We start from the raw sequence: 13,958 nt of genomic DNA on the forward strand, positions 1-13,958 counted from the left end.
TCCAAAAACTGGAATAGCGCTAAAAAAAAAGATTATGTGTCTGAAAATAGTACAAATAAAAATGTCAACTCATCCCGCATAAAACAAGCCCACACGTTACTCTGTCAGCAAAAATATCGAAAAATTATAGTTCTTAAAATATGGCAATGCAAAAACATGTTTTTTTGCATTCCTATATTCTGAGAGCTATAACTTTTTTATTGTTACGTTGACGGAGCGGTATGGCAGCTTGATTTTTTGTGAGAAAAGATTATGTTTTCAGTGATACCAGTTTTATTTACATCTGCCTTTTATTTATGTTTTATTCAACATTTTGTTCAGTGGTTTCATGAAAAAGCATTGTTTTTTAACACAATTTTATTCATGTGTCTTTTTTTACGGTGATCGCTGAAGGGGCTAACTAGTTTGATAGTTTTATAGATCGTGTTGTTCCAGACATGGCAATACCGTGTGTATTTTTTTTTTTTTTTTTTATAGTCGGCGGTCGTGAAGAGGTTGAAAAGATCTGACATGACAACCTCCAGGAATGTTTTTTGCACCCAGAAAATATGAACGTCTTTATTAGTATTTACAGTACAATATATTGTGCAGCAATATTTACGCCAATAAAGTACGTACTTACAGGCTCAAAGGGCAAAACCATGTCATCTCTAATGCCATATTTCAGTCTCAGTGCCTGCACAGGGAAAAAAATCACAGAGCATTACAAAGGGAAAACTACATCTTAAGATTATATCGCCATTTATGCAAGTACAGCGGATAATTCTGTACAGGATAATCAATATTAATTGAGGTGGTGATGTGGACTTTTCTCAACAATGAGTACATTAACCCCTTCATGACCTTTTCCGTGTTCGTTTTTCGCTCCCCTCCTTCCTAGAGCCATAACTTTTTTTATTTTTCCGTCAATTTGGCCATGTGAGGGCTTATTGTTTGCGAAACAAGTTGCACTTTTGAACGACATCATTGGTTTTAGCATGACGTGTACTAGAAAACGGGAAAAAAATTCCAAGTGTGGTGAAATTGCAAAAAAAGTGCAATCCCACACTTGTTTTTTGTTTGGCTTTTTTGCTAGGTTCACTAAATGCTAAAACTGACCTGCCATTATGATTCTCCAGGTCATTATGAGTTCATAGACACCTAACATGTCTGGGTTATTTTTTATCTAAGTGGTGGAAAAACATTCCAAACTTTGCTAAAAAAAACAAAAAAATTGCGCCATTTTCCGATACCCGTAGCGTCTCCATTTTTCTTGATCTGGGGTCATTTGAGAGTTTATTTTTTGCGTGCCGAGCTGACGTTTTTAATGATACCATGTTGGTGCAGATACGTTCTTTTGATCGCCCGTTATTGCATTTTACTGCAATGTTGCGGCGACCAAAAAAAACGTAATTCTGGCGTTTCTAATTTTTTTTTCTTGCTACGCTGTTTAGCGATCAGGTTAATGCCTTTTTTGTTATTGATAGATCGGGCGATTCTGAACGCAGCGATACCAAATATGTGTAGGTTTGATTTTTTTTTATTGATTTATTTTGACTTTTATATTTTTTTTATTTTTTCTTCCTTTTGCCATGCTTCAATAGCCTCCATGGGAGGCTAGAAGCTGGCACAACTCGATCGGCTCTGCTACATAGCAGCGATCATTAGATCGCTGCTATGCAGCAGAAATGCAGGTGTGCTATGAGCGCCGACCACAGGGTGGCGGTCACAGCTAGCCAGGATCAGTAACCATAGAGGTCTCAAGGACCTCTATGGTTACTATGCAGAAGCATCGCTGACCCCCGATCATGTGACGGGGGTCAGCGATGCGCTCATTTCCGGCCGGATGCGCCGGTTAAATGCCACTGTCAGCGTTTGACAGCGGCATTTAAATAGTTAATAGCGGCGGGTGAATGACGATTTCACCCGCCGCTATTGCGGGCACATGTCAGCTGTTCAAAACAGCTGACATGTCCCGGCTTTGATGAGGGCTCACTGCCGAAGTCCTGCATCAAAGAGGGGGTTCTGACCTCGGACGTACTATCCCGTCCGAGGTCAGAAAGGGGTTAATGGGAATCTGTCAGTAGGTTTTTGATCTGTAATCAAACAACAGCATGTAGTGGGGGCAGAGACCCCGATGCCAGGGATATATCACTTTACTGGGTGCAGGAGTTGTGAGTCAGTTTTCACCGCTGCAGGTCTAGCAGAGCTCAGAATGCTGAGCTGTGTATAACCTCGCCCACATAACAGCTTTCTTTGAACAATGCATAGTGACAGAGAGCTGCTAATCAGTGGTGGAGGTGAGGTGATTGGACTAGGAGGTACAAAGCGAGTTGTCTTGCAGTGATAATCTCCTACTAATAAAACACTAATAATATTGAAACAGAAAAACACAATCCAGTAAGTGACACAACACTGTCATCAGAACGTCTTCCACCATTTCATGCGGAGGTCAGATTACTTGGTAAAAACCTGGTGACAGATACCCTAAAATGAGCTACTCAATCAGAATATGTGCAAACCTGTTTTTTCTTCAAATCTCGTAAAGCTGCAATGTCATCCGGAGCATCGGAGGGGACACTGGTAACCACCCCTGTGCCTATGACGTAAAACAGGAATTATGTTGAAAAAAACGTGTATTTTGATCAATTTAAAAAAAAAAAGTGCAGCAGGGACAATTGTTCACCCTTACCTTTTTCTTCCTTAATGGTAAGCATAGGGAGGGCATATATCACTTTATAGGAGGTCAGTGGGGCAGACAAGGCTGCTCCAAGAAGGTCCTAAAATGACAAGAAGTAACATTTATTACACGAGAAAGCATTTCCACAATTTTATAAACAAAAAACAGTAAGCTACAAGTATATGGACACTTTGGGATTTTTTTTTCTTCCTTGATTGCATATATTTTGGACCATTTGAGTCTGAAGCCTTAATGTGTCACAGTACATAGTTTGCAGAATGAGCTACCAGGCAGAATTCTCATTTTCATACATGGATATTACCATAGTGCCAGTAGAAACAAGAACTTTTGCAATTTACTGCTTATTAAAATTTTCAGCCGTTTTTGAGATATTAACACTTTTCTTTTTCCTTGTTCACAGCTTTTTGGATTGGAGACCGACCACTTCTGCAGTCCTGTGTGAAAGCGTTCTGCTGAATCTGGCAGCCATTGTTAGATAACAGCGCGCTTTAACAATCCTTGCTGCCTTCAAAACAGTGCTTACAAGTCACACACACACTAAAAAAAAAGCTTGCAAGTGCTGTTCCGCTGTCAAGCATTAGTGGTCGGTTTCCCAGGCAACGAGATGTAAACAAAACAAATTTGTTAAGCACTCAAGAATGGATGCAAATTTAATAGGCAATACATTGTAAAATTGCATGCTCCGTTTTACTATTCAAAGAACTGGAAAATAATTCCAAATTAATTTGATATCTTGATGTATCAAATGTTTACGGTGTAGTAATATAAAATATGGTAATATTTAACATTTTTTTCATTTTGCTATTATTAAAGGGGGAAAGGTGATGGTGTGATTTAGATTGTTTTCATATTTTTTATTACTTTGTTTCTTAGTCTTCTTAGGTGACTTGAATCTGTGATCACCGCTTCTTCTATATACTGCAGTATACAGATAAATGAGGTTCTCCTATGAACCGCACCTACAGGCTGGGTCTCACAAGAAGACAAACATGGCAGCCAGCCATGGACGCCTTGGCACTGACTGCCATGACAGCCCTGTTGGTGATTGAAAGCGGCATTTAAATGTCACCTAATAAAAGTCATTTGATACTAATGATGGTTTAGCTTTTTATGGCCCTAGGATCTATAATGCTAACCTCTCCCATGAGCTCCTTGACCACTGGCACGACACCATTGTCCTTCGTGAACCCTTGGTAGGACATGTTCCTGGCTGCTCTTTGGGTGCAGACAAATACATCACCATTTGCCGTCTCAAACGCGATGTACGGCATGTCAGGGCGCAGCCAGCAGTTGGTCTGTCCAAACATGGTTTCTGGGCGCAGAGTGGCCGCTACTAGGAACACATGCCTTCCTTTCAGCCCACTAGAAGTTAATATGAACAGTAAGAAAAGCGCATTAGCAAACTGGTACAGTATGTTTATATTAGAGGAAGGCACAAACCTGTGGATTATTTCCAGAACACATAAAACAGGATTTTTGGTTGCTTACCGTAAAATCTGTTTCTTGAAGCCTCCATTGGGGGACACAGGAACCATGGGTGTATGCTGCTGCCACTAGGAGGCTGACACTATGCAAATAAAAAAGTTAGCTCCTCCTCTGCAGTGTACACCCCACCGACTGGCATTATACTCTTCAGTTAGTGAGAAAGCAGTAGGAGAAAAGAACAAGGTTGAGAAAACCATAACCACAAACTTACGAACTGTAAACGTGAGAACAGTCATAGAACAGATAACAGAAACATTGGGAGGGAGCTGTGTCCCCCAATGGAAGCTTCAAGAAACAGATTTTACGGTAAGCAACCAAAAATCCTGTTTTCTTTATCGCCTCTCATTGGGGGACACAGGAACCATGGGAGGTCCCAAAGCAGTACCTAGGGCGGGAAAAACAGACTTCCATCAGGTCAGAGGACTCACCACTGCCGCCTGCAGGATCCTTCTGCCTAGGCCGGCGTCCACCGAAGCGTAGGTATGGACCTTGTAAAATTTGGCGAACGTGTGGATGGAAGACCAAGTTGCCGCTTTGCAAAGCTGTAGGGTGGAAGCCCTGTGATGCACCGCCCAGGAGGCGCCGACTGCCCGGGTAGAGTGAGCCTTAATCCCAGGAGGGGGCACTCTGTTCTTGACCCGGTAAGCCTCCAAAATTGCCATTCTGATCCAGCGAGCAATAGTCGCTTTAGAAGCCGGTTGGCCTCTGCGCGTGCCATCAGGAATGACGAAAAAAGAATCCGTCTTCCGGAAAGTGGACGTTCTGTCCAGATAGATCCTCACTGCCCTGACGAGGTCCAGCTTGTTCAACGATCGCTCCAGAGGATGAGTCGGAGCTGGACAAAAGGAAGGTAGAACGATGTCCTCGTTGAGGTGGAAGGTGGAAACCACCTTAGGAAGAAAAGAAGGTGGAGGCAGAAAGACCACCTTGTCCTGGTGAATGACCAAAAACGGAGGACTGCAAGACAGGGCCGCCAACTCTGAAACGCGGCGAATAGACGTGATGGCCACAAGAAAGGTCACCTTCCAAGATAAAACTGATAGAGGAATCTCCCTTAGAGGTTCAAAGGGGGAAACCCTCAGAACGTCCAGTACCAGGTTTAAGTCCCATGCGTCCACAGGGGCCCTGTACGGCGGGACAGTGTGGGCTACTCCTTGAAAGAAGGTCTTAACCTGTGGCCGAGAGGCCAAGTTCTTCTGAAAGAGGATGGCAAGCGCAGAAACCTGGCCCTTTAGGGAGCTAAGAGCCAGGCCCGAATCCAGTCCTGCCTGAAGGAAGGCCAAAAGAGAAGGCAGGGAAAAAACCATAGGCGGAACGTGGTTGAATTCGCACCAACGGAACTAAGCCTTCCAGGTACGGTAGTAGATCCTGGAAGACGAAGGCTTCCGAGCCTGAATCATGGTGTGAATCACCCGCTCCGAAAGGCCGGACGCTCTTAGAACCGCGGTCTCAACAGCCACGCCATTAAACTGAGCGACCGAGAATTCGGGTGGCAGATCGGACCCTGGGACAGCAAATCGGGCCTGTCTGGAAGGCGCCAGGGAGCATCCGCGAGAAGGTTGACGAGCTCCGCGAACCAAGCTCTCCTGGGCCAATCCGGGGCGATCAGGATGACTGACACCCCTTCCGCTTTGATCTTCTTCAACAGTTTGGGAAGTAATGGAAGGGGTGGGAACAGGTAGGGCAGCTCAAACTGTGACCAAGGAATGGCCAGAGCATCGACGCCCACTGCGAGAGGATCGCGGGACCTGGAGACAAACTGCGGAACCTTCCTGTTGATTCGAGACGCCGTGAGATCCACGTCCGGAGTCCCCCATCGAAGACAAATCTGATGGAAGACCTCCGGATGCAAGGACCATTCCCCTGCCGCAAGGCCCTCGCGGCTGAGGAAGTCGGCGGCCCAGTTGTCCACGCCGGGGATATGCACCGTGGATATCACCGGAACCGTTGCCTCTGCCCAAAGGAGGATCTTGGATACCTTGGCAAGGGCCAAGGAGCTCCGGGTCCCCCCCTGATGGTTGACATATGCCACAGCCGTGGCGTTGTCCGTCTGGATCTGGACTGGAAGGCCCCTGAGGATCCTTTCCCAGTGGCGGAGGGACAGAGAGATGGCCCGAATTTCGAGGACATTGATTGGCAGAGATGCCTCCTGCGACGACCAACGGCCCTGAACCGTCAGGTGGCGAAAAACCGCACCACAGCCGATCAGGCTGGCGTCCATTGTCACCACCTGCCAGTAAACTGGAAGGAAGGACCTGCCCTGGGAGATGAGAGGTGACGTCAGCCACCAGTTGAGGGACCGCTTGACCCGAGAAGAGAGTCTGATCGGCCGATCCGGGGAGAAGACAGACCTGTCCCACTGAGACAGAATGGCTTGCTGAAGGGGTCGCAAATGAAATTGGGCGAAGGGAATCGCTTCCAATGTAGCTACCATCCTCCCCAGAACCTTCATGGCCGAACGGAGGGAGGGAGGCCGAGGACCCTGGAGCAAGCGTATGTCCCGACGAAGGATGGATCTCTTGTCTTTGGGAAGGAGGACTCTGGCCTGACGAGTGTCGAAAAGCATGCCCAGAAAGATGATGCGCTGAGAAGGAATAAGGCAGGACTTCTTCCGGTTGACCAGCCACCCGAAACGGGCTAAGGTGTCGAGAACAATGGACAGGCTTTCGTGAGCCTGAGCAAAGGACGGAGCCTTGATGAGGATGTCGTCGAGGTATGGATATAGGACCAAGCCTCTGACTCTCAAGATGGCCATCAGCGCCGCCATGATCTTCGTGAACACCCTTGGCGCGGTTGCGAGACCGAACGGCAGGGCGACGAACTGAAAATGATCTCGTTGCACTGCAAAGCGCAGGAAACGGAGATGTCCGGGAAATATCGGGACATGGAGGTAGGCGTCTTGGATATCTATTGAGCATAGAAATTCCTGAGCCTCCATGGAAGCAATTACTGAACGAAGGGATTCCATCCTGAAGTGTCTCAGGCGAACTCTCCTGTTCAGCAATTTGAGGTTCAGAATGGGTCGAACCTTGCCGTCTTTTTTCGATACCACAAAAAGGTTCGAGTAGAAACCCGTGAACCGTTCCTTTTCTGGGACGGGAACGATTACCCCGGATTTGAGCAGAGAAGCGATGGCTGCGAAGAAGCCCGGAACTAGAGCGGGATCTCTTGGAGGACGGGATTGGAAGAAACGATCCCGGGGTCGGGAGGCGAACTCTATTTTGTATCCCGAGGATACAACTTCCCTGACCCAAGCGTCCTCTACTGCGGAAATCCAGACGTCCCTGAAAAGGAGAAGACGGCCGCCCAATCTGGGAGTTGGGCTGGAGTCCTGCCGAGAGTCATGCCGAGGTGGATCTTCCAGTCTTGTGCCTGGAGGATCTACCCTGGGAGTAGCGAGGACACCAGGACGGAGTGGGCCTGAAGGACACCGCCTTCTTCTCTTGACGTGCCTGTGGCCTCTGTTGCTGCTGGGAAAGAGAGTTTGATGCAGCGAAGCGACGAAAAGGCCGAAAAGAGCGAAACTGCCGTCTAGGAGGAGGGCGACGAGGCTTAGCCTGGGGGAGAAGAGAACTTGTACCCCCGGTGGCGTCCTTAATGATTTGGTCCAGCTGGGAACCAAAGAGACGAGAGCCCTGGAAGGGCAGACTAGTGAGGGACTTTTTGGAAGAAAAGTCCGCCTGCCAGGCCTTGAGCCAGACGGTCCGGCGGATGGCAACGGCATTGCTGGAAGCCTGAGCCGCACAAGACGCGACATCCAGGGAGGCGGAGACCAGGTAATCGCCAGCGTTGGAAATCTGGTTGGCAAGTTCTGCTAATTGCGCGGGAGGCGCCCCGTCCAGAATACCTCGCCGTAGATCCTTGGCCCATTTTGAGATGGATTTTGAGGCCCAAGTGGAAGCAAAGGCTGGACATAGAGCCGCTGAAGCCGCTTCAAAAGCCGATTTCGCAAAGGATTCTATAACTATCGTTAGAATCCTTCAGAGATGCTCCGCCGGACAGTGGAAGCACCGTGTTGGTGGACAGCCTGGAAACAGGGGGATCCACCGAGGGAGAGACCGTCCAATTGGCGGTAAGCTCTGGAGAAAAAGGATATAACACCCCCAGGTGTTTTCCCCTCTGAAAATGTCTGGTCGGATTCTCTCTCTCTCTCTCTCTGGACAAGATTTCCTCGAATTCAGGATGAGGAGCGAAAAATTTAGAAGGTGGTTTGGCCCGTCTAAACGAAACCGCCTGATCTGCAGGTTCCGTAGAGGGATCCTTGATGCCACAGGTTTGGTTTATTGCCCCAATGAGATTCTGGACCGTCTCCCTCATGGTGGCGATTTGGTTAGGATCCAGCTCCGAAATATCCTCCGAGGGCGCATCAGAGAATGCCTCGCCTGACTCTGGGGAGGAGGATCGGGACCGCAGGGGAGGGCCGTGTGGCGAGATGGAGCGTGAAGAGGACTCAGACCGACGTCCTTGTCTGGACCTTTTGTGGCTTATCAAGTAGGGCTCGGGCGGCGGTTCCTGCGACCCGCTGGCCACTGCGGGGGTCTGCAGGGGTAACCGATCCAGCGCGGACACCAGGGTTTGAGACACCCGTGTTAAATCGGCCACCGATTGTGACAGAGAGGCGGCCCAGCCTGGGATGGGGGTATCACTCTCGGGCGGAGCAGCCGGGGGATCCTGGGCGTTGGGAATAATCGGGTTGCTACAGGACTGACACAGCGGAGAGGACTGACCTGAGGGAAGTTTGCTGTTACAGGACGAACATGCAAAGTACTTGACTAAGGCAGAAGAAGAAGAAGTATGGGGACGAGAGCGGCCCCCTTAAGAGGTAGACATTTTGAGAGGTCCCTGAAGAAAATGCCAGAGGGTTAGGGGACAGTGGGGCAGAGGGGGGTGTCAGACTGCAGTTGCAGCTACTCACGGACCCGATCCTGGAAGATGTCCCACTTGTAGATGGAGTGCCCTGAGGAGCAGTATTCTGCGCAGATTGTGCTGTGCCCACAGAAGATGCGAAGGTGCGGGCGCGCTGCGAGAGCTGGTGCTGCTGCAGCTACAAAGCGGTGCGCACACCAGAAGAGTGTCCCTGGAAGAAGGGGGCGGAGCCAGACACTGAGGCGCCGGTGGGCAGGGCACAGAAGGTCGGGCGGGAAAAAAAGCCCGCCCGCAGAAGCCGGAAGTGGGGGAGCGCGCAAACCAGAAGTAGGCCCCGACCGAAGCCGAGGCCTAAATTAGGAGCCGGCGGCCGAGGGGAGGCCGCGGCGCCGGAAAGGTGTACCGCAATAGAGCGCCGCAAGAGATACAGGCGGCGCAGCAGCCTACCAGGCTAGGGCCGGAAGTAGGCCCCGACCGAAGCCGGGGCCTAAATTAGGAGCCGGCGGCCGAGGAGAGGCCGCGGCGCCGGAAAGGTGCGCCGGAATAGTGCGCCGCAAAGGATACAGGCGGCGCAGCAGCCTAAGACAGTGCCGCTTTAAGAGTGCAGCAGTGAAAACCCCCTGCGGCGCCAGAACAGTGCGCCGCAGGAAGAAGCGGTGCGCCGGCCTGCCAGGGCTGCAGCGCCTGTGTGCCCCATGAAAAACCGCGGCGCAGAGCAGTGCGCCGCGGATAACAGAACCTGAAGGTCTGTGGTCGAAGGTAAACCCGGGTCGCGCTGCGGGATCCGTGCAAGCGACGACCAGGTATATGGGAGCCCCTAGTAAGACCCCCTGAAATATCTGGGATGGGATGGGAAATACTTACCTCAAACATCCCACGCCGGTACTAACCTTAAAGGGGATGAGACGTCCGGGGAACTGATGGACGTCCTCGTCTCCGCAACCAACAGGCTCTGGTGGGCGAGTGGGTGGGGGACGGAGCCAGGACCGAACTTCTAAGCACGCTTGTGTGCTAAGGCTCTTGGTCCTGGAGAAGGATCTATGAGGATACGGGGTGGTAGTACACGCCGTACTCATAGTCCGTATTTTGGGATTACAGGTGTGACTGTTCACCCTGTATCCCTCCGGAAACCTGAAAGAAAAAAACGACGCACATTGAGGTAGATAAGGGTCTAATAAAAGACCTGTGTCCACCTCCTACTGACACTAAGCTAAACTGAAGAGTATAATGCCAGTCGGTGGGGTGTACACTGCAGAAGAGGAGCTAACTTTTTTATTTGCATAGTGTCAGCCTCCTAGTGGCAGCAGCATACACCCATGGTTCCTGTGTCCCCCAATGAGAGGCGATAAAGAAATGAAGAATTGGAAAGAGGGCCGACTTTGGACATCCCCTTAGCATATGCCCTATTGAAGCACAAAGAGGTAATTGAATCTGATTCTTAACGAGAATTGAAAGTGGTTGAAAAGTTATCACCAATTCATAGGATCGGCGAGAACTTGAATATCGGTGGTTGCCCCATTGCAGGGTCTCACATCAATTGGCAGTTCGGGGAACTTTTATCCCCATTCCAAAATGATTTGTGAAGTCAGACATCCGACCGCCACTTCATTAAAGGGACTCTGTCACCTGAATTTGGAGGGAACAATCTTCAGCCATAGGGGCGCGGTTTTCGGGTGTTTGATTCACCCTTTCCTTACCCGCTGGCTGCAATATTGGATTGAAGTTCATTCTCTGTCCTCCATAGTACATGCCTGCACAAGGCAATCTTGCATTGCGCAGGCGTGTACTACGGAGAACAGAGAATGAACTTCAATCCAATATTGCAGCCAGCATGCAGCCAGCGGGTAAGGAAAGGGTGAATCAAACACCCGAAAACCCCGCCCCTATGGCTGAAGATTGTTCCCTCCAAATTCAGGTGACAGAGTCCCTTTAATTGTTGATAGGGAATCCGCAAAAAAACAGAGTGCAATGTTCGGCAGCCCCACAGGGAACGCAGTAACAGGCGAGCACGGGTGCTGCCCCATTCTCCAGTAGTGGAACAATCTCAGTTACAAATTGTAGACAAGTACTTGGGAATAAGTGTCAGTACTAAGCCTAAAGAGTATGGGACATTAAATGTAGACCCTTTATTACATAAATGTAGTACTAAGGTGAATGTATGGTCTAAACTCCCGCCAATAGTCCTACTTCAATGGAGGTTGAAGTGTCAGCTCTTTCTCACTTCCCCAGTTATTATTAATGCCATATGTTCAATGTGACGGTGATACGTTCCCTCCAAGTTGATGTCTTTATAGATTTTATCATTTTTCTCTACAACACTCTAGTTGTGGGATTAATGAGGTGCATTTGATGCGGGAATGTAGACAGACAGGGCCATTTCAGAAAGAAATAATCTCCTTGATAGAGATCAAATCATTTTATTTGAAATCTCCAAATAAAATATATACTACGTGGGCTGTGCTATATACTGCGTGGCTGCTATAACAGGATTTTTGGTTGCTTACCGTAAAATCTGTTTCTCGGAGCCTTCATTGGGGGACACAGGAACCATGGGTGTATGCTGCTGCCACTAGGAGGCTGACACTATGCAAATAAAAAAGTTAGCTCCTCCTCTGCAGTATACACCCTACCGACAGGAAGTAGGATATTCAGTTAGTGAGAAAGCAGTAGGAGAAGTAACGTGTAAAAGAGAAATAATAATAATAATATAATAATAATAAACTTTATCTACATAGCGCCAACAAATTCCACGGCGCTCCATAGATTAACAGTTTCAAACACTCAAAGAGTGTTCAAACAACTCAAAAGTATACAGTAAACAGAGCTGTTCAACTTGGGAGGGTGCTGTGTCCCCCAATGAAGGCTCCGAGAAACAGATTTTACGGTAAGCAACCAAAAATCCTGTTTTCTCTATCGCCTTTCATTGGGGGACACAGGAACCATGGAACGTCCCAAAGCAGTCCCTGGGGTGGGAAAAACATACTTCCATCAGGTCCGAGGACTCACCACTGCCGTTTGCAGGATCCTTCTGCCCAGGCTGGAGTCTGCCGCAGTTCGGCGAAAACATGTGGATGGAAGACCAGGTTGCCGCTTTGCAAAGCTGTCGGCGAAAGCCCTGTGACGTACCGCACTGGAAGCGCCGAATGCCCGGGTAGAGTGAGCCTTTATCTCAGGAGGGGGCACTCTGTTCTTGACCCGGTAAGCTCCCAAAATTGCCGTTCTAATCGAGCGAGCAATAGTCGCCTTGGAAGCCAGCAGGCCTCTACGCACGCCATCAGGGATGGCGAACAGAGAATCCATCTTTCGGAAAGCGGCCGTGCTAGCCAGGGAGAAACTCACTGCCCTGACGAGGTCCAGCCTGTTCCACTATCGCTCCAGAGGATGATTCGGAGCTGGACAAAGGAAGGTAGAACGATGTCCTCGTTGAGGTGGAAAGATGAAAACCACCTCGTGAAATGAAGGAAGGCGGAGGCCTGGGACCACCTTGTCCTTGTGGAAATTTAAGAAAGGAGGTCGGCAAGAAATGGCCGCCAACTCAAAAACGCGGCGGATCGAAGCGATGGACCTGAGAAAAGCCACCTTCCGAGATAGAACTGACAGGGAAAAACTCCCTGAGAGGCTCAAAGGGGAAACCCCTAAGAACAACCAACACAACCTTTAAATCCCATGAATCCACAGAGGCCCTGTACGGAGGGACAGCGTGGGCTACTCCTTGAAGGAAGGTCTTAACCTGTGGCTGAGAAGATAATGTCTTCTTAAAGGGAAGAAGAGCGCAGGAACCTGGCCCTTTAGGGAATTGAGAGCGAAGCCCGAATCCAGTCCTGCCTGAAGGAAAACCAAATGGAAGGCAGGGAAAGGACATAGGTGAAAAGCAGTTGGGCTCGCATGAACGAAAGTCTTCCGGGTACGATAGTAGAACCTGGAAGACAACGAAGACTTCCTAGCCTGGATTGTAGTGTGACTCGACCGGGACGAAAGGCCAGATGCTCTTATAACTGTGGAGTCCACAGCCATGCCGTAAACTGAGCGACCGATAATTCGGGTGGCAGATCAGACCCTGGAGGCCAAAGCGTAGACACCCACACGGGAGGGTCGCGAGATCTGGAGACGAACCAAAGGAACCTTCCTGTTCCTTCGGGACGCAGAGAGGTCCACGTCCGGAGTCCCCCATCGAAGACAAATCTGGTGGAAGACCTCCTGATGCAAGGACCATAACCCTGCCGCGAGACCCTCGCAGCTGCGGAAGTCGGCGGCCCAATTGTCCGTGCCGGGGATATGCACCGTGGATATCACCAGAACCATTGCCTCTGCCCAGAGGAGGATCTTGGATACCTCGGCCAAGGAGCTCCGAGTCCCCCCTTTATGATTGACATATGCCACCTCCATGGCATTGTAGACCCCTGAGAATCCTTCCCTAGTGACGAGGGAAGAGAAAGATGGCCCGAAGCTCGAGGATGTTGATCTGCGGAAGAGACTCCTGCGCCGACCAACGACCCCAAGCAGTCAGATGGCGAAACACAGCGCCCCAGCCAAGCAGGCTGGCGTTCGTCGTCACCACTTGCCAAAGAACTGGAAGGAAGGACATGCCCTGGGAGATGAGAGGTGACGTCAGCCACCAGCTGAGGGACCCTTGACTCGGGAAGAGAGTCGGATAGGACGATCCAGGGACAAGACAGCCCTGTCCCACTGTGACAGAATGGCCTGCTAAAGAGGTTGAGAGTGAAATTGGGCAAAGGGATTGCTTCGAACGTCACTACCATCCTGCCCAGAAACTTCATGGGCGATCAGAAGAAGGGAAGCCGAGGACCCTAAAGCAAGGATACATCCAGACGAAGGATGGATCTCTTGTCCTCGGGAAGGAAGACTTTGGTCTGACGAGTGTCGAAGAGCATGCCCCGAAAAACGAGGCGCTGGGAAGCAACAAGAC

The 13,958-nt window shown here is 49.7% G+C and overlaps 1 protein-coding gene across 1 annotated transcript in view; it reads right to left on the reverse strand.

The window, feature by feature from the left end:
* Positions 1-13,958, reverse strand: part of LARS1 (leucyl-tRNA synthetase 1) — a 95,886-nt gene that overhangs the window by 38,041 nt on the left and 43,887 nt on the right. The window contains exons 10-13 of the mRNA XM_069764067.1: positions 3,817-4,042; positions 2,672-2,759; positions 2,502-2,578; positions 623-676 (exon numbers count right to left, since the gene is read on the reverse strand). Coding sequence (XP_069620168.1) covers positions 623-676; positions 2,502-2,578; positions 2,672-2,759; positions 3,817-4,042 — 445 coding nt within the window. The remainder of the gene's footprint in view (positions 1-622; positions 677-2,501; positions 2,579-2,671; positions 2,760-3,816; positions 4,043-13,958) is intronic.

The sequence above is a fragment of the Ranitomeya imitator genome, chromosome 4, assembly GCF_032444005.1.
Source record: "Ranitomeya imitator isolate aRanImi1 chromosome 4, aRanImi1.pri, whole genome shotgun sequence".
Classification (NCBI taxonomy): domain Eukaryota; kingdom Metazoa; phylum Chordata; class Amphibia; order Anura; family Dendrobatidae; genus Ranitomeya; species Ranitomeya imitator.